This window comes from Salvelinus alpinus, chromosome 6, assembly GCF_045679555.1.
Source record: "Salvelinus alpinus chromosome 6, SLU_Salpinus.1, whole genome shotgun sequence".
NCBI lineage: Eukaryota > Metazoa > Chordata > Actinopteri > Salmoniformes > Salmonidae > Salvelinus > Salvelinus alpinus.
The window spans coordinates 63,754,107-63,773,975 of NC_092091.1; the positions used below are offsets into that span (position 1 = coordinate 63,754,107).

General features: G+C 45.1%; 1 protein-coding gene across 12 annotated transcripts in view; it reads right to left on the reverse strand.

Annotated features, from left to right (window-relative positions):
- tenm3 (teneurin transmembrane protein 3) overlaps positions 1 to 19,869 on the reverse strand; it is a 462,931-nt gene that overhangs the window by 131,628 nt on the left and 311,434 nt on the right. For 7 of the 12 annotated variants that reach the window (XM_071407375.1, XM_071407374.1, XM_071407376.1 and 4 more), the window contains 2 exons: positions 10,792 to 11,023; positions 373 to 471 (listed from right to left, as the gene is read on the reverse strand). In XM_071407375.1, coding sequence (XP_071263476.1) covers positions 373 to 471; positions 10,792 to 11,023 — 331 coding nt within the window. The remainder of the gene's footprint in view (positions 1 to 372; positions 472 to 10,791; positions 11,024 to 19,869) is intronic. The other 5 variants (XM_071407381.1, XM_071407379.1, XM_071407383.1 and 2 more) reach the window with 1 other exon arrangement.

Below are 19,869 nucleotides of genomic sequence, written 5' to 3' on the forward strand. Positions count from 1 at the left end.
GCTGATTCTCGCTGTGATAACCAGCCAGGCAACACTGAGCCTTCCATCCGGTTACATGGTAACGTCTTGCTGCTGTGACACACTGGGTGTAATGCCCGGTGGCATTACAATACGACCCTAAGGCATGCTTTCTACCCAGTGTCCCGTCTTACAGTGTGTTACCAATAAAGTTTTCAAAAATTGTTGGAAAATGTTTTTTATTTTATTTACATGGGATTGGACATGTGCTTGATGCTAATCCCTCTGTGTGTGTTTGTATTCGGCTCAGTGTTGCCAGGGGTTACACGGCGGCTGGGGTTTGGCACCATGCGTAGAGGAGGACGACAAGCGGAGGGGATGGACACTCAGAGAGACTGAGATGGAGGCACGTACCCATCCCCATAGGCGCCTTCGTGGCACGCGGGAGGGAACACATCCATCTCTATCAGGTTGTCATGCCCGTTTTCCAGAACGGCTTGCTTTGCTAATTTTCTACATGAGGGAGATGGAGATACCAGAGACATAACACAATTAGAGACGTGTGTGTGTGTGTGTGTGTGTGTGTGTGTGTGTGTGTGTGTGTGTGTGTGTGTGTGTGTGTGTGTGTGTGTGTGTGTGTGTGTGTGTGTGTGTGTGTGTGTGTGTGTGTGTGTGTGTGTGTGTGTGATCAAAGTGTATTAGTATACAACACAATTAGAGAGAAGGGAAGACTTGAGGAGATCAGTGTTATTGCCGACGTTATTCGTTTTGGCAGCCAGACACGTCGACACACACAGAGCGATGGGGAGATAGTCCCCCTGTGGACCTGTCTGGCAGACAGGTGTCACACAGACACACACAGCATGCAGGGTTGGAAAAACCCGGGCACACGCAGTTGCGTAAGGACACACACTCAGATTAGGTCCCAAAAGCACACACTCAGCCACCTGAGCATGCACACAGGCGCACACACAGGCACACCTACACACACACACACACACATTCAATATACAAGCCGAAGCCCTCGATCCAGAGAAGTGACACGTTCTAATTTAATTTCTATCTCTTTGTGTATTTTTCACTTTCACTTCTCTTTCACCTCCTCCCTCCATTTCCACAGCGGAGGAGAGGAGAGGGGGAACGATAAACGTGTGATGATGAAAAGAGACAGTGGCGGTGCGATCTGAGATGGAGGGCCTCGGAGGGAGGAGACAAGAGGAGTCTTTTATTCCCTCCATAAAGCAGGCTGTTTATGGCGACGCTGGCAGAGTCAATGTGTTCAATTGAGTTGTGGATAACCCTGTTATATAACCCTGCTATAGGCTCTTACATACCCCTCTCTCTCTCTCTCTCTCTCTCGCTCTGTGTACTAGTGGTGAGAACAGCCAATAAAATATACCGGAGCCAAACCAGAACAATAGTATTTTACATGCTATTAGAGTGATAATAAGTCTCTTTATTTCTCGTGTTACATGTTCTAAATATTTTTTATTAGTTATCCTATTTGATATTGATCACTGCACTGTTGGGTAGGGCTTGCAAGTTAAGCATTTCACTGTACTTATGCATGTGACAAATAAAACTTGAAACTCCTTCTTCCTCTCCACCTCTCGCTCTCTCGCTCTCTCTGATGAATTGTCCAGTTATGTCTTGACCACACATACCCTGACCTTAGTGACCTGTGCGTCATGGCAACGTAGCCCTCCAGCCCTGACTGACCCTACTGACCTGGCCAAATGGAGATAGAACGGCTCTCTCCAGTCCCATCTCACCGCGGTGCACCACTCCAACGTCACAACACTGAGGGAGTGTGTGTTGAAAAGAGTGTGTAAGCGCTTACTCAGATTTTGTATTTCCTTGTATTGTTTCCTTGTATAGATTTAGGTGCCTTAAATGCACTTTAAATCAAGTTTTATTTTGTTTGCTATTTCCAGATTGATGTAACACTTAAGTACGGTGTCCTACAGGTATAAAATGTTTGTCTAAAACGGTATAGTCAGTGAGCTCGTTTGTTTGGCTGTTGGTTTTTAAAATTATTTTAGCGTTCACACATTGTTTTAGCGTACTGTAAAGCATTTAGCTCTCCAGGGTGCGTGACTCTCTCTCTGTGTGTGTGTGTGCGTGTGTGTGTGTGTTTACTACCCATTTGTCTTCTTAGACTTGATTTATATTACCCATACATACACTACATTGGATATGCGATAGGCACTTCAGTATTATTTATGACCTTATCAAATTGCCAGGTGTCTGGATTGCATGGTTTATGTGCAACACATTCCAATGATATATTTCATATTTCATTTTGTGGAAAAGGGAGAGAGAGAGAGAGAGGTGGAGAGAAAAAAAGAGAGAGGTATTTAGAAAAAAAGTCATACTTCAAATGGAAAATCGAATATGTTTGTTTAAAAAACAATGTGAGCGTTCTTATCAATCTCCTAATTAAAAAGACAATTCATTCGAATGAAAACGGATTCTGCGTTTATGGGAAGAAATTGGGATACTTTTTAATTGAATTTAGCTACCTTATCCAGTTCAAAAGGCTCCTTTCAACCAAAACATTATCTTTGTTCGCTCGTATCAGTGAAAAGATAGATAGAGACGAAGTCTACATGGAAACGTGGCTGCATTTAAAAACGTTTTGAAACTATAATTAAATATTCGGATTAAAAAACCTGACAATGATAATAAAATCTTGACAAAGTTCAATGACTTCTTCCATGAGTATTGAAATCAAACGGCAACAGAGGATAGATATAATTGCTCTATCCATTCGATAGCATCTCTGTGCCTGATACCTACACTACGGGGCCAAAAGGGTTTCGCAGTGCTATGATAGTGGGCCAGCCATAACCAGTTTCCTTTGGCATAATGGACTTGTAGAGTGACTGCGAGAGCAAAGGCACGCATGTGGCGGGGGCCACCATTGTTAATTGACTGGAGGTGGCGTGACGCTGAGCAGCATTACTATGCTAATCCCCCCATATCTCCTTCCACATCTCCAGAGCTCTCCAACAATGGGCTGAGGAGAGAGACGCTAACATAAGCATGTGGCCATAGAGACAATAATATTAGCGTTAGCATGTTGACATATATAAGCTATGTAAGCGTTAGCACAAGGCCATAGAGAATACACAGTTTGTTAGTATTAGCATAAGTGCATAAATAAGCTATATTAGCATTGATGTCATAAACACGCTAATGTTAGTGTTAGCATTGAATCCCCGAGCTGACAAGGTATAAATCTGTCGTTCTGCCCCTGAACAAGGCAGTTAACCCACTGTTCCCCGGTAGGCCGTCATTGTAAATAAGAATTTGTTCTTAACTGACTTGCCTACTAAAAATAAAGGTTAAATAAAATAAAATATAGATGATATGTTAACATTAGCAAGAGGATAGAAAAGCAATATTAGCATTAGCATGAGGCTATAGGGAAGACATGTTAGCATTAGCATGAGGCCATACTGTACAATAGCTAGAACTAGCAGGTTAGCTACGTCAACACATTCTATAGTTTTTTTCCCAGCGCATATACATTACATTGAAGGGAAGTTAATGCAACACGGCAGACTCAGAGAAAAGACAAGAGGCTGAGCTACTTGGAGAAACTTAAAGGGGCGGGGGAATCATAGTTGTCGTGAAATCTAGGTGTTGAGTTGCAGACCGGGCTAATGAAAGCTGATCCAGGGAAAGAGAGGAGAAAGGGATGGAGCGGCAAAGGAGTGTGTGTGTGTGTGTGTTTGTCCATGAAATGTGTGTGTATGCATGTGTCTCTGTGTGTCTATGATGTGTGTGTGTGTGTGAGACAGGCATGGGAGGCTGTCTTCTGACACAACAGGTGAGAATGATAATGAGTCACGGATTGAGTGATGAGGGATTATCACCTCGGAATGAGACCTTTCACACTCCTCCCTCTCTCATCCTCCCATCTCTAATCTAACCCCCTCGAGTACCCACACACCCCTGTTATATCCCTTCATCTCTGCTCCATGCCGCGTCTCTCTCTCTCTCTCTCTCTCTCTCTCTCTCTCTCTCTCTTTCATCTTCCTCTCCACCCCTCCTTGTCCTCCACTCAGACCTCTGACATGCTATACCCATCCTTCTCTCATCCCTCTCTCATTCACAAAACAGCTCTCAAACACCTGGCCCTCCCCCTCCATCCATCCATCTACTTTTTGACTAATTTAAAACTCAAAATCTCTCCACTCTCATTATGTCCCTCTCCAAAATCATCACTTCACATGTTCATTATCCTGACATAAGTACTATCAATCCACAAAAAAAGTACTATGCAATCCACAAAGAAATATAACATGTAAAATTAAAGCTAAAAGGTATTAATTTGATGACTACAGCCACAAAGCTGCAGGAGAGCAGAGTCTGACACCATGGCTTGACTTGATGTAAAAACAAATATATAATTAGGCAAGTCAGTTAAGAACAAATTCTTATTTACCACGACGGCCTAGGAACAGTGGGTTAACTGCCTTGTTCAGGGGCAGAACGACAGATTTGTAATCTTTTTTGATCTAGCAACCTTTCGGTTACTGGCCCAAGACTCTAACCACTAGGCTACCTACCACAGATGAACGAAAGAAAGAAAAGTGAAGAACCCCTCCCCCCCCTTGTATCATCAGCTCCTTCCTATAGGTGTATGGCTCTATGCCAATGTCCATAATTGGCATTCATGGGATGGTGATGCTATAGCTTATGGCTCACAATGTTACCGGGGGCAAAATGTATTTAATCCCCCAGGCTGTATATATTTGTACAAACTTTATTAGCGAGTCGGCTCACGAACAGGACTGGAGAACATAGCCTAGCTTGTGTTTCTATAGATAGTCTGGGGCTGGTGAGGTCGGGGGCTGTGTGTGTGGGTTAGCTAAAGGCATACCACAGTTGGTGTGTGTTTAGTCTGAAGAGATTAACCTCAGTGTACATATGATATGGCGTCTGTCTGTCTCTTCTCTCTAGGAGCTATGAGTGTGTGTGTGCGCGTGTGTGTGCGTATGATTGTGCCTGTGTGTGTGCGTCTCTCTCGCTTTATGAGCTAAGGAGGAATATGGTGCGAAGAATTCAAGTAAGAGATACTTTAAATAAATGAGAGACTTTAAGAAGCAGTTGATCGAGCCATTACAATGGTGTTGGATCTAACTTTCTCATTTTCTCTACATGATAGTGGAATAATGTGTCTTTGATGAAAAGCTTGTCTCTCTGATATTAACTGAGTGTTTAAATTAAATAACCCCTGGGCTGTACAGACTTGCCACTCAGACTGAAATCCAGCCAGTGAAGCCGAGATACGTTATGTGAAGTTATGGATCATAATTATGATTTGTATGCATGTCTGTAACACGGTACAAATAATTTATAGACATTTTTATTGCAGTGTTATCATTATTAATGTCATTTTGTACGATTTCAAATAGAGGTAAAATATTCACATTGTTGATATTGCTGAATTAAAAACCTGTTGTTGATATACTGTCATAATGAAAAGTGTAGTAAAATACAGTATATTGTCATCAAAAAGAGCAGTTAATCACTGTTGGAGATTATTGTCTTTCTGCAGGGGAAGTTTATAAAGCATTAGGTTTATGGCAAAGGCTTTAATTACAGTCTATTCTGGTAGACTGATAACAAGGATACATTTAAGTGACACACACACGCACACACACACACACACACACACACACACACACACACACACACACACACACACACACACACACACACACACACACACACACACACACACACACACACACACATTTGTTTCCTAAATCAGGGTTGTCGATCACACCCTGCTTGGCCTTAGAGTTGTTGAAGTTGTGGTGTCAGGATTCTCCAATGTGGAAATGTGTGACGTGTGTGTGTGTCGGGGTATATAAGAAGCAATCCTTTTGTTATTATTCACTGACCATGCTGAGAGGACACACATAGGTGTGTATAGAGAGTTATTAATCTGCAGACGTGAGAGAGAGAGAGAGAGAGAGAGGTCTTTGAATGCATCAAGCACCACCATGTTAAGTGGTCGGTGACGTACACAGGTTCTAAGACTCGCTCTTAGAACCTCTCAGAGTGAACTGAAGCTCTCCGTCACTGAGTGGGACTTAAACCAGACTCTATACAAGATCTCAATAGGAGAAGACAATAGATGAAGTAGCAAAGATGATGGAACACTAGAACACTCAACACGGCTTTAGATGTAATTGGTGAAAGGAGCTAGCTAGTGTTAGCTATAGTGTCTCCTCAACAGGGCTTTAGATGTAATTGGTGAAAGGAGCTAGCTAGCATTAGCTATAGTGTCTCCTCAACAGGGCTTTAGATGTAATTGGTGAAAGGAGCTAGCTAACGTTAGCTATAGTGTCTCCTCAACAGGGCTATAGATGTAATTGGTAAAAAGAGCTAGCGAACGTTAGCTATAGTGTTTCCTCAACAGGGCTTTAGATGTATTTGGGGAAAAGAGCTAGCTAGCGTTAGCTATAGTGTCTCCTCAATAGGGCTTTAGATGTAATTGGTGAAAGGAGCTAGCTAGCGTTAGCTATAGTGTCTCCTCAATAGGGCTTTAGATGTAATTGGTGAAAGGAGCTAGCTAGCGTTAGCTATAGTGTCTCCTCAACAGGGCTTTAGATGTAATTGGTGAAAGGAGCTGGCGAATGTTAGCTATAGTGTCTCCTCAACAGGGCTTTAGATGTAATTGGTAAAAAGAGCTAGCGAACGTTAGCTATAGTGTCTCCTCAACAGGGATTTTCCATGTAATTATCGTGGTGAAAGGCGCTAGCTAACGTTAGCTATAGTGTCTCCTCAATAGGGATTTTATATGTAAATGTCGTAGTGAAAGGAGCTAGCTAACGTTAGCTATAGTGTCTCCTCAACAGGGATTTTCCATGTAATTATCGTGGTGAAAGGCGCTAGCTAACGTTAGCTATAGTGTCTCCTCAATAGGGATTTTCTATGTAATTGTCGTAGTGAAAGGAGCTAGCTAACGTTAGCTATAGTGTCTCCACAACAGGGCTTGCTATGTTATTGTCATGGTGAAAGGAGCTAGCTAACGTTAGCGTTCGTCTCCAGGGGATTTTCTCTTTATGTCCTCAGTATTAAATGAATATGTGAGTAATGGTGACAGACGAGGAGGAGGAGGGTGGTTGAAGTGGGCTTATTGAGTCAAACGGTTATGATGGAGACCGTTCTCTAAGTGGGTGGTGGTGAGAGGGTGTGTGCGTCATGAGTGTGTGAGTAATTGTCATTATTTTAATGTACCCTATATTTACTGTACCCTATATATTTTTATGTACCCTATAAGTATATCTGGCTATATTATTTTACTATGGCTTCATTGTTGCAAAAAAAAGAAAAAAGAAAAGAAAAGAATATAACAACTGAGCAGAGATGGAGTTTCCCTCAATCGCAAATCAAGCGCATCATTTCTAAACCAGACATTATTAAGCCAAAAAACTAAACAAAAATGAAGCAATATTGTCGTGCAGCAAGTTGACTAAAGACCCGAGATAGCATCTGATGCTTAAAAAAAAGAATTATTTCCCTTAAAGATGCAGCTGTTTTTTTATGTGATCTGTCAACAATGGAATATTTCTGTCGATTTTTTTGTTGTTGACACGTCATGCTGTCAATAACAAAAATGATTTATGTTTTTATATATAGGATCTTTACTTTGTTGCCAATGGCGACCACCATAGTTGAGAATATTAAAAGAGGACTTCACAGAAGGAGCCAACATGAAACAAGATGATGTCAGATGAGATGATGTGTAGTAAAATACTCCACGTCGGCAAACTACGTTTCCAATAAAACCTTAAAAAGGGATGATACCTGCTCATCAACATCCTCTGAAAGAGACAGAGAACCTTTGAAGACTGGAGAGCTCTCCTCCCTACCCTTGAATTATTACACTTTTCTTTCATCATTTCTTCTCGAGCCACAATGTCAAAAATAATGTCTGGTTTAGAAATGATGCGCTTGATTTGTGATTCAATTTGTGATGGGGGAACATTTCTCAAATCCCACCGTCACATTTTGATCCTGTTTTCAGTACAGGGGCTCAAAATATTCTCTACTTCTACGACTCCGGCTGCCAAGAAAGTTCACCGTTTAGTTTATTTCCCTGACAGGCTCTTGTGTATACACACGAAACACGACCGCTACCTCCCTTTGCACGCACGCACACACACACACACACACACACACACACACACACACACACACACACACACACACACTTAGCCCGCATCCTAACTGGCACCCTATTCCCTTTATAGTGCACTACTTTTGAACAACATTATAGAGAATAGGGTGCCATTTGGGATGCAGACATGGAGTGCTCAAATCCGCGAGTGCGAGCCAAACGTGTTGAAAAGGTGCCTACAAAGCAAGTGCGAGAGGGAATCTGATACTGTGAGTACTCTGTGCTGTAGTGTTTGTCCATGTTGGAGCCAGAGCTTGGGTTAAAAGGCTTCCTACACACAGCAAGTGAGGATCTCTCTCCCTCATACACACACACACACACACACACACACACACACACACACACACACACACACACACACACACACACACACACACACACACACACACACACACACACACACACACACACACACACACACACACACACACACACACACACACACACACACACACACACACACACACACACAGACACACAGAGAGACACACACACACTGAGGGTCATGGTGTGGTTTTGGACCGGGGCTATCCCACTGGCTCTGAATTGACCGCTGCATTCCTGTGTTGTGTTTTTTTCTTCCCCCTGGGCCCCGTTGCCATGGTGGAACTGTATTCCCTGTGGTGGGGGGTTTGGTTTTGGAGTAACACAAGCTTTAAGCCCCTCTTGTTAATAATAGATGTATGCATATTGTTTTGTCAATAAGAGATGAGGAGGACAGCCAAGGTCATACAGGAGGATGGCATGGACAAGAGGAGGAGGAGAGACAGAGAGAGAGAATGAGGGACATATAGGAAGAGAAAATGGATGGCGAGGGACATGACGCCAGCTAGTCCCCCCCGATCTCCAGCTGCCCGACACGCCTGTTGCAGATGAGGTCTGGGGTTATGGTTGGTCCTGGTGTTGGAGACAGATGAACCATAAATAAAAGGCCAGAGAGACAGAGAGGGAACGAGAGTGTGTGTGAGTGTGTGTGTGTGTGTGTGTGTGTGTGTGTGTGTGTGTGTGTGTGTGTGTGTGTGTGTGTGTGTGTGTGTGTGTGTGTGTGTGTGTGTGTGTGTGTGTGTGTGAGAGAGAGAGAGAGAGAGAGAGAGAGAGAGAGAGAGAGAGAGAGAAACAGGGCCTCCCTTAGGAGAGCCAGGTGTGTTATTCAAGGATCCCTTTACACACTGTGTGGCCTGGCACTTCTCTGGTCATAAAATATAAAACTATACAGCCAGGGCTTTTCACACACATATCACCCAGAGACCCCGGCCCTGCTTAACTCTACAGCTACACTGTCCCTCCATCCCTCCATCCCTCTATTGTTGCCTTGTAATGTTACATAGCCATGTCAGGCTTTTTTCTTCTTCTCCTCTTTTTCTTTCATTCGTTCATTCTTCTTCTGGAGAAGAAGGGTGGGAAACATTGTGGACAATAAAAATATACAAATAGGTACAAATTGACTTTTGGATCTGAGGCCGGGGTTAGAGAGGGCGCTCACAAAAGAGTAGCGTCCCGTAACTTATAGATTCAAACGCACACACATTCACTCTGGCAACTACACACACAAGCATAGAAACACACACACACGGGCACATAAAGAAACACACACACACACAGAAACACACAGACACAGGAGGGAGATTTGTTGTATCGTGTAACAATGAAAGCATGAATGAACAGTGCAGGTAACTGTTTAAAACAGGGAGGAGGTAGAGGAAGAGATAACAAGAGAGGAGGTGGAGGAAGAGACCCATTAACACTATAACACTTGCGCCAGACTGCAGTCTACTAATAATACAGCAGAGGCACACATCAATGTGTGTGTGTGTTTAAATCTCCCTCTAATGTGTCCCTAGTCATTGATTGACAAGTCCAAAAGCTGTACAATAACAAGTGAGAGGAAAGCCTTTGTGTCTGAGCGGGGTGTGCGCTCACACTCTCTCTCTCTGTGTGTGTGTGTGTTCTCTGTATGATCCTAGTTCTAAAGAAGACTAGAGCGGAGGAGGGTTACACTAAAGAAATACACTCACTGTACTCTCTGGTTTTGGATTGCTTGATGCTTTTCACTGTGTTGAAACATCAGTACATGTTTGGGTTGCCAGATAGGCTCTGCTTTGATTTGCAAGGTCATCAATGGGTATAGTTAATAGGTTGACTGAGGTAAGGGTTGCCAAGTTGGCTGAATGTTACGTACGGATGCTAGTTTGCCCACTTTAACTAGTTTTGGTTTGCCAGTTCAGCTAAGACATGGTTCCCAAGGTTGATTACCTTGCCAGATTGGAGGTTTGGGTTGCCAGGTATTCTCAAAATAAAAAAAAAAGATATGTGATCATGTCTCAACGCAATCAAGGTATGAAATTATTGTTAATTTGGAATACAATCTATTTTTGGGTTTAGTTGAAGTGTACAAATAATTATGTTCTAGCCCCCCGACCATCAGCTCTGACAAAAATCGGCCCGCAGCTGAATTTAGTTGCTTACCACTGGTTATGTTTTCAAGGTATGTTAATGTTATATTATAATCCATAATGCCTTGATTTAGAGCAATCTGTTACCAGATTTGAGATATGGGTTGCCAGGTTTGCTTAATTCGTGTTTAATACAGTTGCCATGTATTTTTAAAAAAATATATATTCAAATCTTACCTGCTCTCCAGTGGCACATTGCTGCCCAGGACCCAGCTGTCCTGCAGCGGCACGGACTCGGGTGTGGTTTGCAGCTCGGCGGGGAGGGCGGCCGGTGGGGCCGGGCTGGGGTTACGGTTGCGGCTGCTCAGGGAGTTGTGGTTGAGGGCGGTGACCGACGGCTGCTGCTTGTGGGGAGGCGGGGCTGGCGGCAGCGTGGACTGGCCCTGCTGGTGGTGATTGGACGGTTGCTCTGTATAGGAGAGGACATAAGAGATGGGGAAGGGTTAGTGATTTGGGGTTTGATGGAGAAAGGAAAATAACTGTAACACAGTTAGTTACAGGTTTGAGAAGATGACAGCCCCACACAAGAAACGTTCAACAACAGAATGTTGTGTTCAGTAAAATGTACTGATGCTCACTGTGCCTCTGGAGTCTATCACTCTCTCTCTCTCTCCCATATGCTACCATCCTGGGTAATTAATAATCCCACTTAAGTAAACCTATCTGGATGAGTGCAGGCATCATTACAACACAACATCTGGCTGCTATTACAACACAACAATGATGGACTAAACCATTGAACACTCCTGCCCCCCCCCCTTCTCCTCCCTCAGTACTGCTCGGTTTATCTCAGAGCCTGAAAGATGGCCGTTCTAATACCGACAACGTCTCAGAGATGATGATTACAGGCGGTTACACACGAGGAGGGGGAGGGGGGACTTGGGGAGACAAATGACAAAACCAGTCAGAGAACAACAGGTCACAGCGAACGTCATTACAGGTTAGACCGCCTCTAATCTGCCCTCGGGGTTACAGTCTGAGAAGGCTAGTGGAATGAGCAGAGCGCAAACAAGGAGGGGGTGGCGGGAGGAGGGGATATTTCAGCGATCTTATTCTCCTAGAGTGGTGTTTAAATGAGGGCGGGGTTGAAGAGAGGAAGAAGAAGAGGAGGAGAAGACGAGGAGGGGAGATTCCAGATATTCTCCCAGCTCGCCGTGGACACCATCAGTGAGAGCTCAACAGCAGACGTTTCATTACGGTTCTTAACTGAACGTTTCATATCTGATTACGAGGCTGGTAGAACTAATGACTTTCACAGCCCTGCAGTCTACCGCGCTCTGCAGTGTTGTGGAGGCTCTTCTACAGAGTTACAGCAATTACCTCCTAACACACATTGCTGTCACACACACACACACCACTCACACACTCTCATAAACAACCAACTGAAACAGTCATTATTATTCAAACTCCCACACAAATATTCACGGCAGACACACACACACACACCCACACACACCGACACACACACACCAACACACACACACCACACACAGCGATAGTAAGGAAAAGAGCATAGATAGTGTTTTAATTCCGGGGTGCTGGGTTCCTGGCTTCAGATTCTAGTAGGGTGAGGCCGGGTGCTGCAGATTTTTCTAGTACCCACGCCAATTCGTTGATATATATGTTGAAGAGGGTGAGGCTTAAGCTGCATCCCTGTCTCACCCCACGGCCCTGTGGCAAGAAATGTTTTTTTTTTGCCTATTTTAACCGCTCACTTGTTGTTTGTGTACATGGATTTTATAATGTTGTATGTTTTTCCCCCAACACCACTTTCCATCAATTTGTATAGCAGACCCTCATGCCAAATTGAGTCGAAGGCTTTTTTGAAATCAACAAAGCATGAGAAGACTTTGCCTTTGTTTTGGTTTGTTTGTTTGTCAATTAGGGTGTGCAGGGTGAATACGTGGTCTGTTGTACGGTAATTTGGTAAAAAGCCAATTTGACATTTGCTCAGTACATTGTTTTCACTAAGGACATGTGCGAGTCTGCTGTTAATGATAATGCAGAGGATTTTCCCAAGGTTGCTGTTGATGCATATCCCACGGTTGTTATTGGGGTCAAATTTGTCTCCACTTTTGTGGATTGGGGTGATCAGTCCTTGATTCCAAATATTGGGGAAGATGCCAGAGCTAAGGATGATGTTAAAGAGTTTTAGTATAGCCAATTGGAATTTCATTGCAGGTACCATCAACACCACATGCCTTTTTGGGTTGGAGGATTTTTATTGTCTCTCTCTCTCGGTCTCTCTCTCTCTCTCTCGGTCTCTCTCTCGGTCTTTCTCTCTCTGTCTCTCTCCCTCTCTCGCTCTCTCTCCCTCTCGCTCTTTGGAATCAGCACTGAGCTCGAGCTCTAGCTCCAGACCCAAATCCCCTTTACGTTGGTCCTGGATTACATACAAACCACTTGTAATACGAGACCCCGCTATCCTCCCAAACACCCCCCAAGCTATCCTCCCTCCCTGGGGAGGTTGATTCTTCACACCACTGCCAGCTTCCTCTCTTCTCTCCTTTTCTTCAGATGGCAGCCTGGCTATTTAGAACCCGAACAAACGTTAGATTGTATTTTCACCTTCATGTGTTGTTGTTATTATTATCTATCCTGATGCCTGGTCACTTTACCCTGCCTCCATGTACATATCTACCTCTAATACCTTATTATTATCTATCCTGATGCCTAGTCACTTTACCCTGCCTCCGTGTACATATCTACCTCTAATACCTTATTATTATCTATCCTGATGCCTAGTCACTTTACCCTGCCTCCGTATACATATCTACCTCTAATACCTTATTATTATCTATCCTGATGCCTAGTCACTTTACCCTGCCTCCGTATACATATCTACCTCTAATACCTTATTATTATCTATCCTGATGCCTAGTCATTTACCCTGCCTCCGTGTACATATCTACCACTAATACCTTATTATTATCTATCCCGATGCCTAGTCATTTACCCTGCCTCCGTGTACATATATACCTCTAATACCTTATTATTATCCATCCTGATGCCTAGTCATTTACCCTGCCTCCATGTACATATCTACCTCTAATACCTTATTATTATCCATCCTGATGCCTAGTCATTTACCCTGCCTCCGTGTATATATCTACCTCTAATACCTTATTATTATCTATCCTGATGCCTAGTCACTTTACCCTGCCTCCATGTACATATCTAACTCTGATTCCTCCTACCTCTCCACATTGATCTGGTACTGGAACTTCCTGTATGTAGCTCCACATTGATATGGTACTTGAACTTCCTGTATATAGCTCCACATTGATATGGTACTTGAACTTCCTGTATATAGCTCCACATTGATATGGTACTGGAACTCCCTGTATATAGCTCCACATTGATATGGTACTGGAACTCCCTGTATATAGCTCCACATTGATATGGTACTGGAACTCCCTGTATATAGCTCCACATTGATATGGTACTGGAACTCCCTGTATATAGCTCCACATTGATATGGTAATGGAACTTCCTGTATATAGCTCCACATTGATATGGTACTGGAACTTCCTGTATATAGCTCCACATTGATATGGTACTGGAACTTCCTGTATATAGCTCCACATTGATATGGTACTGGAACTCCCTGTATATAGCTCCACATTGATATGGTACTGGAACTCCCTGTATATAGCTCCACATTGATATGGTACTGGAACTTCCTGTATATAGCTCCAGTATTGTGTCACTCATTTTATTCCTCCTGTGTTACTGTTTTTATATTTAAATTCTGCATCGTTGGGAAGGGCTCGTAAGCAAGCATTTAACGGGGAAGTCTACACCAGTTGTATTCGGCGCATGTGACAAATAACACTTCATGTGATTTGATTGAGTGAGTAGGTTCTGATGATACACAGGGATTTTGAGAGGAAGACACGGCTAATCGTGAGGGAACGTGACGGTACAGTGCACCGGGTGATGTGACTGTGGTTGGTGAGATGGAGATGATCCGTGCTATTGTCCCCTTTTCCATTCATGTTGATGCACACACACACACACACACACACACACACACACACACACACACATACACACACACACACACACACACACACACACACACACACACACACACACACACACACACACACACACACACACACACACACACACACACACACACACACACACACACACACACACACACACACACACACATCACCAGGGTTGAGGGGACATCAGCAGTGACAGTTGACAGTAATCGTCCATGACATGTGCGCAAACACCCTCTCCCGCCATCCCTCCCGCCATCCCTCCAACCAGCCCTCCAGCCACCCCACCAAGCTGAGTGTTTGTAGCCCACCCGCGATGCCTGTCGGTGGGGGAACGGTGGCATGTCATCTGGGCCCTGGTAGTGTCCTTGGCAGCGTGGAGTCAACAGTCAGTGGCATGTTGACACAGTAGCTGGTCTCACACTGTTTCTCTATGGGCTACCAGGCGTCATGTGGAGTAGGATGACAACAATGCCTATAGACACTGTTCTGAGGTCAGTTTGGGGTTTGGTACTAGACTTGTTTCTATGGGCAACCTCAGAACAAAGGGAGACAAGAGAGGTGAGAGGGAATGATGTGGAAGAAAGAGAGAGAGAGAGAGAGAGAGAGGAGGATGGAGGAAATGAGGAGAAATGAAGGAGGGAAGAGGCAGCGGCAATGTGAGAGAGAGAGAGAGAGAAGGGGGAGAGAAAAGTGAGCGAGGGGAGGATAAAATGAAGTGGGGAGAGATAGCTCTTGAGGACTCTCCTCCAGGTGAGGCGGAGGCTGGGCGAGTGTGAGGTTGTTTGATCGTCCGTGAGCTGACGTGATGGCTGGCTTCACATCTGGCCCTGGACACGCCTCACTCTCTCTCCTCGCCGCCCCAAGACAAACAAAGAGAGAGGGGGAATCCCCATATCATATGGAGCTAAAGACACTGAGGACAAAGGAAGGGGAAAGAAAACGCATGGTGGCCATGTGATATCAGTCTATACCCAGACCGTATACCAGGAAGACTCATTATGCAGGTCTATCCTGGAAGACTGACTGGTATGGTATAGGGGTGACCTTTTGATCAGAGAACTTTGAGTCTCAATCACTGAACTGAGCTTCCTGACGGACCTACATTGTGAGACTACAATGGAAGCAGAGTGGGAGAAAACTATTCAGATATAGCGCCTACTGCTTCAGAGAAAAGACGAGGGAATAACAGCCTCTCAGTAATAGAGCAAGGAAAGGGAGATGGAGGAGTATAGCCGGGGTAAACCAAGCACACAACAAAGGCACAGCAAAGAACTGGAAGAAGGGGTGTGTGAGAGAGACAGAGAGAGAGAGAGAGAGAGACGGAGAGAGATAGAGTCAGTGAGAGAGAGAAAGAGAGAGTGAGCGAGAGAGACAGGGAGGGATAGAGTGAGAGAGAGAGAGAGAGAGAGAAAGAGAGATACGGAGAGAGAGAGAGTGAGAGTAAGAGAGCGAGTGAGACAGTGAGAGAAACAGAGAGCGAGACAGAGAGGGATGAGCCCGGGGTCACAGCGACATGTCGGCCATGAAATGTTTAGATTTCCATTTTCCTCCGACAACCTGAGCACTGACCTGGAACTGAATGAAAGCAATCAGCACAAAATAAGAAAAATCTCTCCTCCTCCCTTCCCTTTTATCTCCTCTCTTCCCTCGCCCCTCCTCTCTCCCCTTCCACCTCCTCTCTTCCCTCTCCCTCTCTTCTTTTCTCCTCCTTCTCTCCCTCTCTCCAAGGGGCTGAATTGCTACAAGCTCTGGGTTTAACTGCAGTGGAATTAGGGGGGTCTAAATGGAACGGCGCTGGTTAAGACCCCCAAAGAGCCCTAATTGAAGCTTTGCATTATTTAGCCGTTCCTCCATAAGACGTGAGACGAGACACAGAGCCAACATGATGATCCCACCTCTGAGCGCTCAGCGCTGACTTGGCAAGCTCTGCTGTTCTCCGCTAGGACTCTCTGTGTGTGTGTGTGTGTGTGTGTGTGTGTGTGTGTGTGTGTGTGTGTGTGTGTGTGTGTGTGTGTGTGTGTGTGTATGTGTGTGTGTGTGTCTGGCTATAAATGTTTTTATACATTGGAATAACATGGCATGTGGACAAAAGCAGGTAAATCAGGAAGGCAATATTTAAAGACAGTCAAAGAAATGGAGGAAGGCCAATAAGTAGACACACTGGGGAACACATACACCCCCCCCCCCTCCCCTCCCCTCCCCTCCCCACACACAGACAAACAAAGCTGCTCCTTCACACCGCTCGACAGCACACATTACACGGAGCTCAGTATGTATCCATTTCAACGCCATATGTTTTTGACATGAGTTCAGTTCCCCAGTGAAGCCGAGAGCATCCGTCTCACCGCAGGGCTTCCCATCCACTCTCCTTTCACTGGCTCTTCAACACAGACCATTAACATGACACATGGCACCAAGCGTAGCCCAGTTAACCTGCCTAGATGACCTTTACTTGACACACAGTACCCTGACTGACCCCTGTAGACTAGACCGTCTAACCCCCCAGCAAGGCAGGCCAGACAGGATCCAGAGATCCAGGCCTCCACCCACTCAACCTTTCACCGTGGATGCCCAGGCAGAGAGAAGTCGAGAGAGATGGACAGAGAGAAGTCGAGAGAGGGCGCATGAAGAGTGAAGGGTGGGAAGGACCCAAGATGGCCCAAGGGAAGGGCCAGGAGAGGGGCCAAGGTGTAAGCCGACTCGGGCTGCCTAGGTCTGGGGGGAGTGAGTGGAACAGTGTGTGTGTGTGTGTGTGTGTGTGTGTGTGTATGTGCGTGTGTGATGGATGAGATGTGAGGAGACAGATGCAGGCTTTACGAGAGGCTTGCCTTTGAAACCCAACCCTGACTGATGGACTGCTGCCTGTCATTCATCAGGGGGTCTCCACCCTGTCACACACATACCCTTCAGTTAGGTTAGTGTCTACACTTTAAGAGGCCTATCTGATTAGGATTTGTTGGCAGGAGCTAAATTACAGCCCGGGTCCGTTCAGCTCCTAATGGTGAGAGTGATAGCCATTGCTGTGTCTCTGTCTGCGTTTATGTGTGTGTGTGTGTGTGTGTGTGTGCGTGTGTGTGTGTGTGTGTGTGATGACATCCTTCGCCTGGCTGGACCAGAGGGCTTTATGAAGGCTAGGGGAGATTGAGTCGCTTATCTGCTTTCATAATCTAAACCACCTTGTTTTGTTATACTCTTTTCTTCAGGACCATGTCAGTGTTTAATGGTGAGGTTGATGGCTGTGGGGAGATACAGTGACCTTTTGAAATGAGAGAGAGAGAGAGAGAAAGGAGGGAGGGAGGGAGAGAGAAAGAAAGAAAGAGGGGAGGGAGAGTGAAACATATGTTTCCCATGCCAATAAAACCCTTTGAATTGAATTGAATTGGAGGAGAGAGAGAGAGAGAGAGAGAGAGAGAGAGAGAGAGAGAGAGAGAGAGAGAGAGAGAGAGAGAGAGAGAGAGAGAGAGAGAGGAGGATCAGGACACCCCCCCCAAGTGTACCAGTGGGAGGGGAAGAGTTAAGAGTTCAGGGTTAAGGATGAACTAAAGGTGAGTAAGGTGAGTAGAAATGGTTAAAGACCCACTGTGAAGGGTAGAAGACCATAATTCCCTTCACCTCCACTTTATTTAGATGTTACTGTGACGGACAGATACAGGAAATATAACTTCCTTTAAAAACAAGATCAGTAGTAACATTTAAAACCCCTCACTCAATGCTGGTAGATTTAGTTTGAAGAAATGAAGGGAAAGGGAACTAAATCCTAGGTCAAACACACACACACACACACACACACACACACACACACACACACACACACACACACACACACACACACACACACACACACACACACACACACGACAGAGTATCATGAGATAGAGTGGTGGGATCGCAGTCCCTCAGTGTGTCATACGGAAGACATCAGTCTCCGCACCGCTGAACCAAAACAAAAATCCCAAAGAGCAGCGCAGTGTCTACACGCGTTCCCCCTCTCTGCAACAACAGCTACCACATGTCCTCTGTCTTCTGTCTGTCTGATAGACACTGTCCCGTTCCAATCACCACCACACCCTCCGTAGTCATGGTCACCTGAAACAGACAGGATTGTGGGCCTGCCGCTGGTGTTGATTTATTACTGACTGATAGACGGATGTATAGGAAAACACACACACGCACACGCACACACACACACGCACACACACACACGCACACGCACACACACACACGAGGTACTATACACAGAGCTGTCAGCTGAAGCCTATTCAGGTTTAAATCCTGTCAGAGTCTCTGTCAAGCATCAGGCATATTAAACAGTTCTTCCACAATGAGAAGCTGGAAAAGCCAAGCGCCAAAATGAGTTTGGTGCCAAAATGTTGACTTTCCACTCAAAGCCCTCTCAGGTGGCGTTTATAAAAACATCACTTCTTTAAATGAAGAAATCACACCGGGAGTTCAGAGATGTCCGTCAGTCTGTGTGTGTGTGTGTGTCTGTGTGTGTGTGTGTGTGTCTGTGTGCCTTTATGATAACTGGCATCTCCCTCCTCGATCCTTTACCCAATATCCCCGGCGAACGTCGAGCGTGCGGCGCCTGACGTCGAGTCGAGATGATAAATTGACATTTCAAACAGGCGGCGAGTCGTTGAAAGCGGCGGGCCGTCATTCTGAGGCTTTGACGAGCATTTTCGGGAAAGGTTATTTGTCAACAACGCCAGCGAGCTGTCATGTTTCACCTTGTGATACTTCTACCTCTCTCTTTATCAACAGTAGGATTGAAGAGCGAGAGAGAGAGAGAGAGAGAGAGACAGAGACACACAGAGAGAGAGAGAGAGAGAGAGAGAGAGAGAGAGAGAGAGAGAGAGAGAGAGAGAGAGAGAGAGAGAGAGAGAGAGAGAGAGAGAGAGAGCATGGAGGATGGGGTGGAACTGAAAACAGCGGGGCAGAGTGAGAGGGGGAGATATATATCTGACGGACCATCAATACAGAGAAGACCTACTAGTGAGATGGACATGCACCATGTCTCTTCTGATATCTTCAACAAGGACATGACATGCAAACATATAACGACATCACCATGAAAGTGCATCGATTGATGGAGTTTCCCTTTCTTTGGGTTTCAATAGAGTACTATGCATTATTGCATCCTGCCGTTCAATTCCAAGACATGCCTCATTTGGTAGATGTCAGGTGTCAGTTTGTCCAACGGCACTTAACTGGTCCAGACTCTGAAGAACATCACTTCACT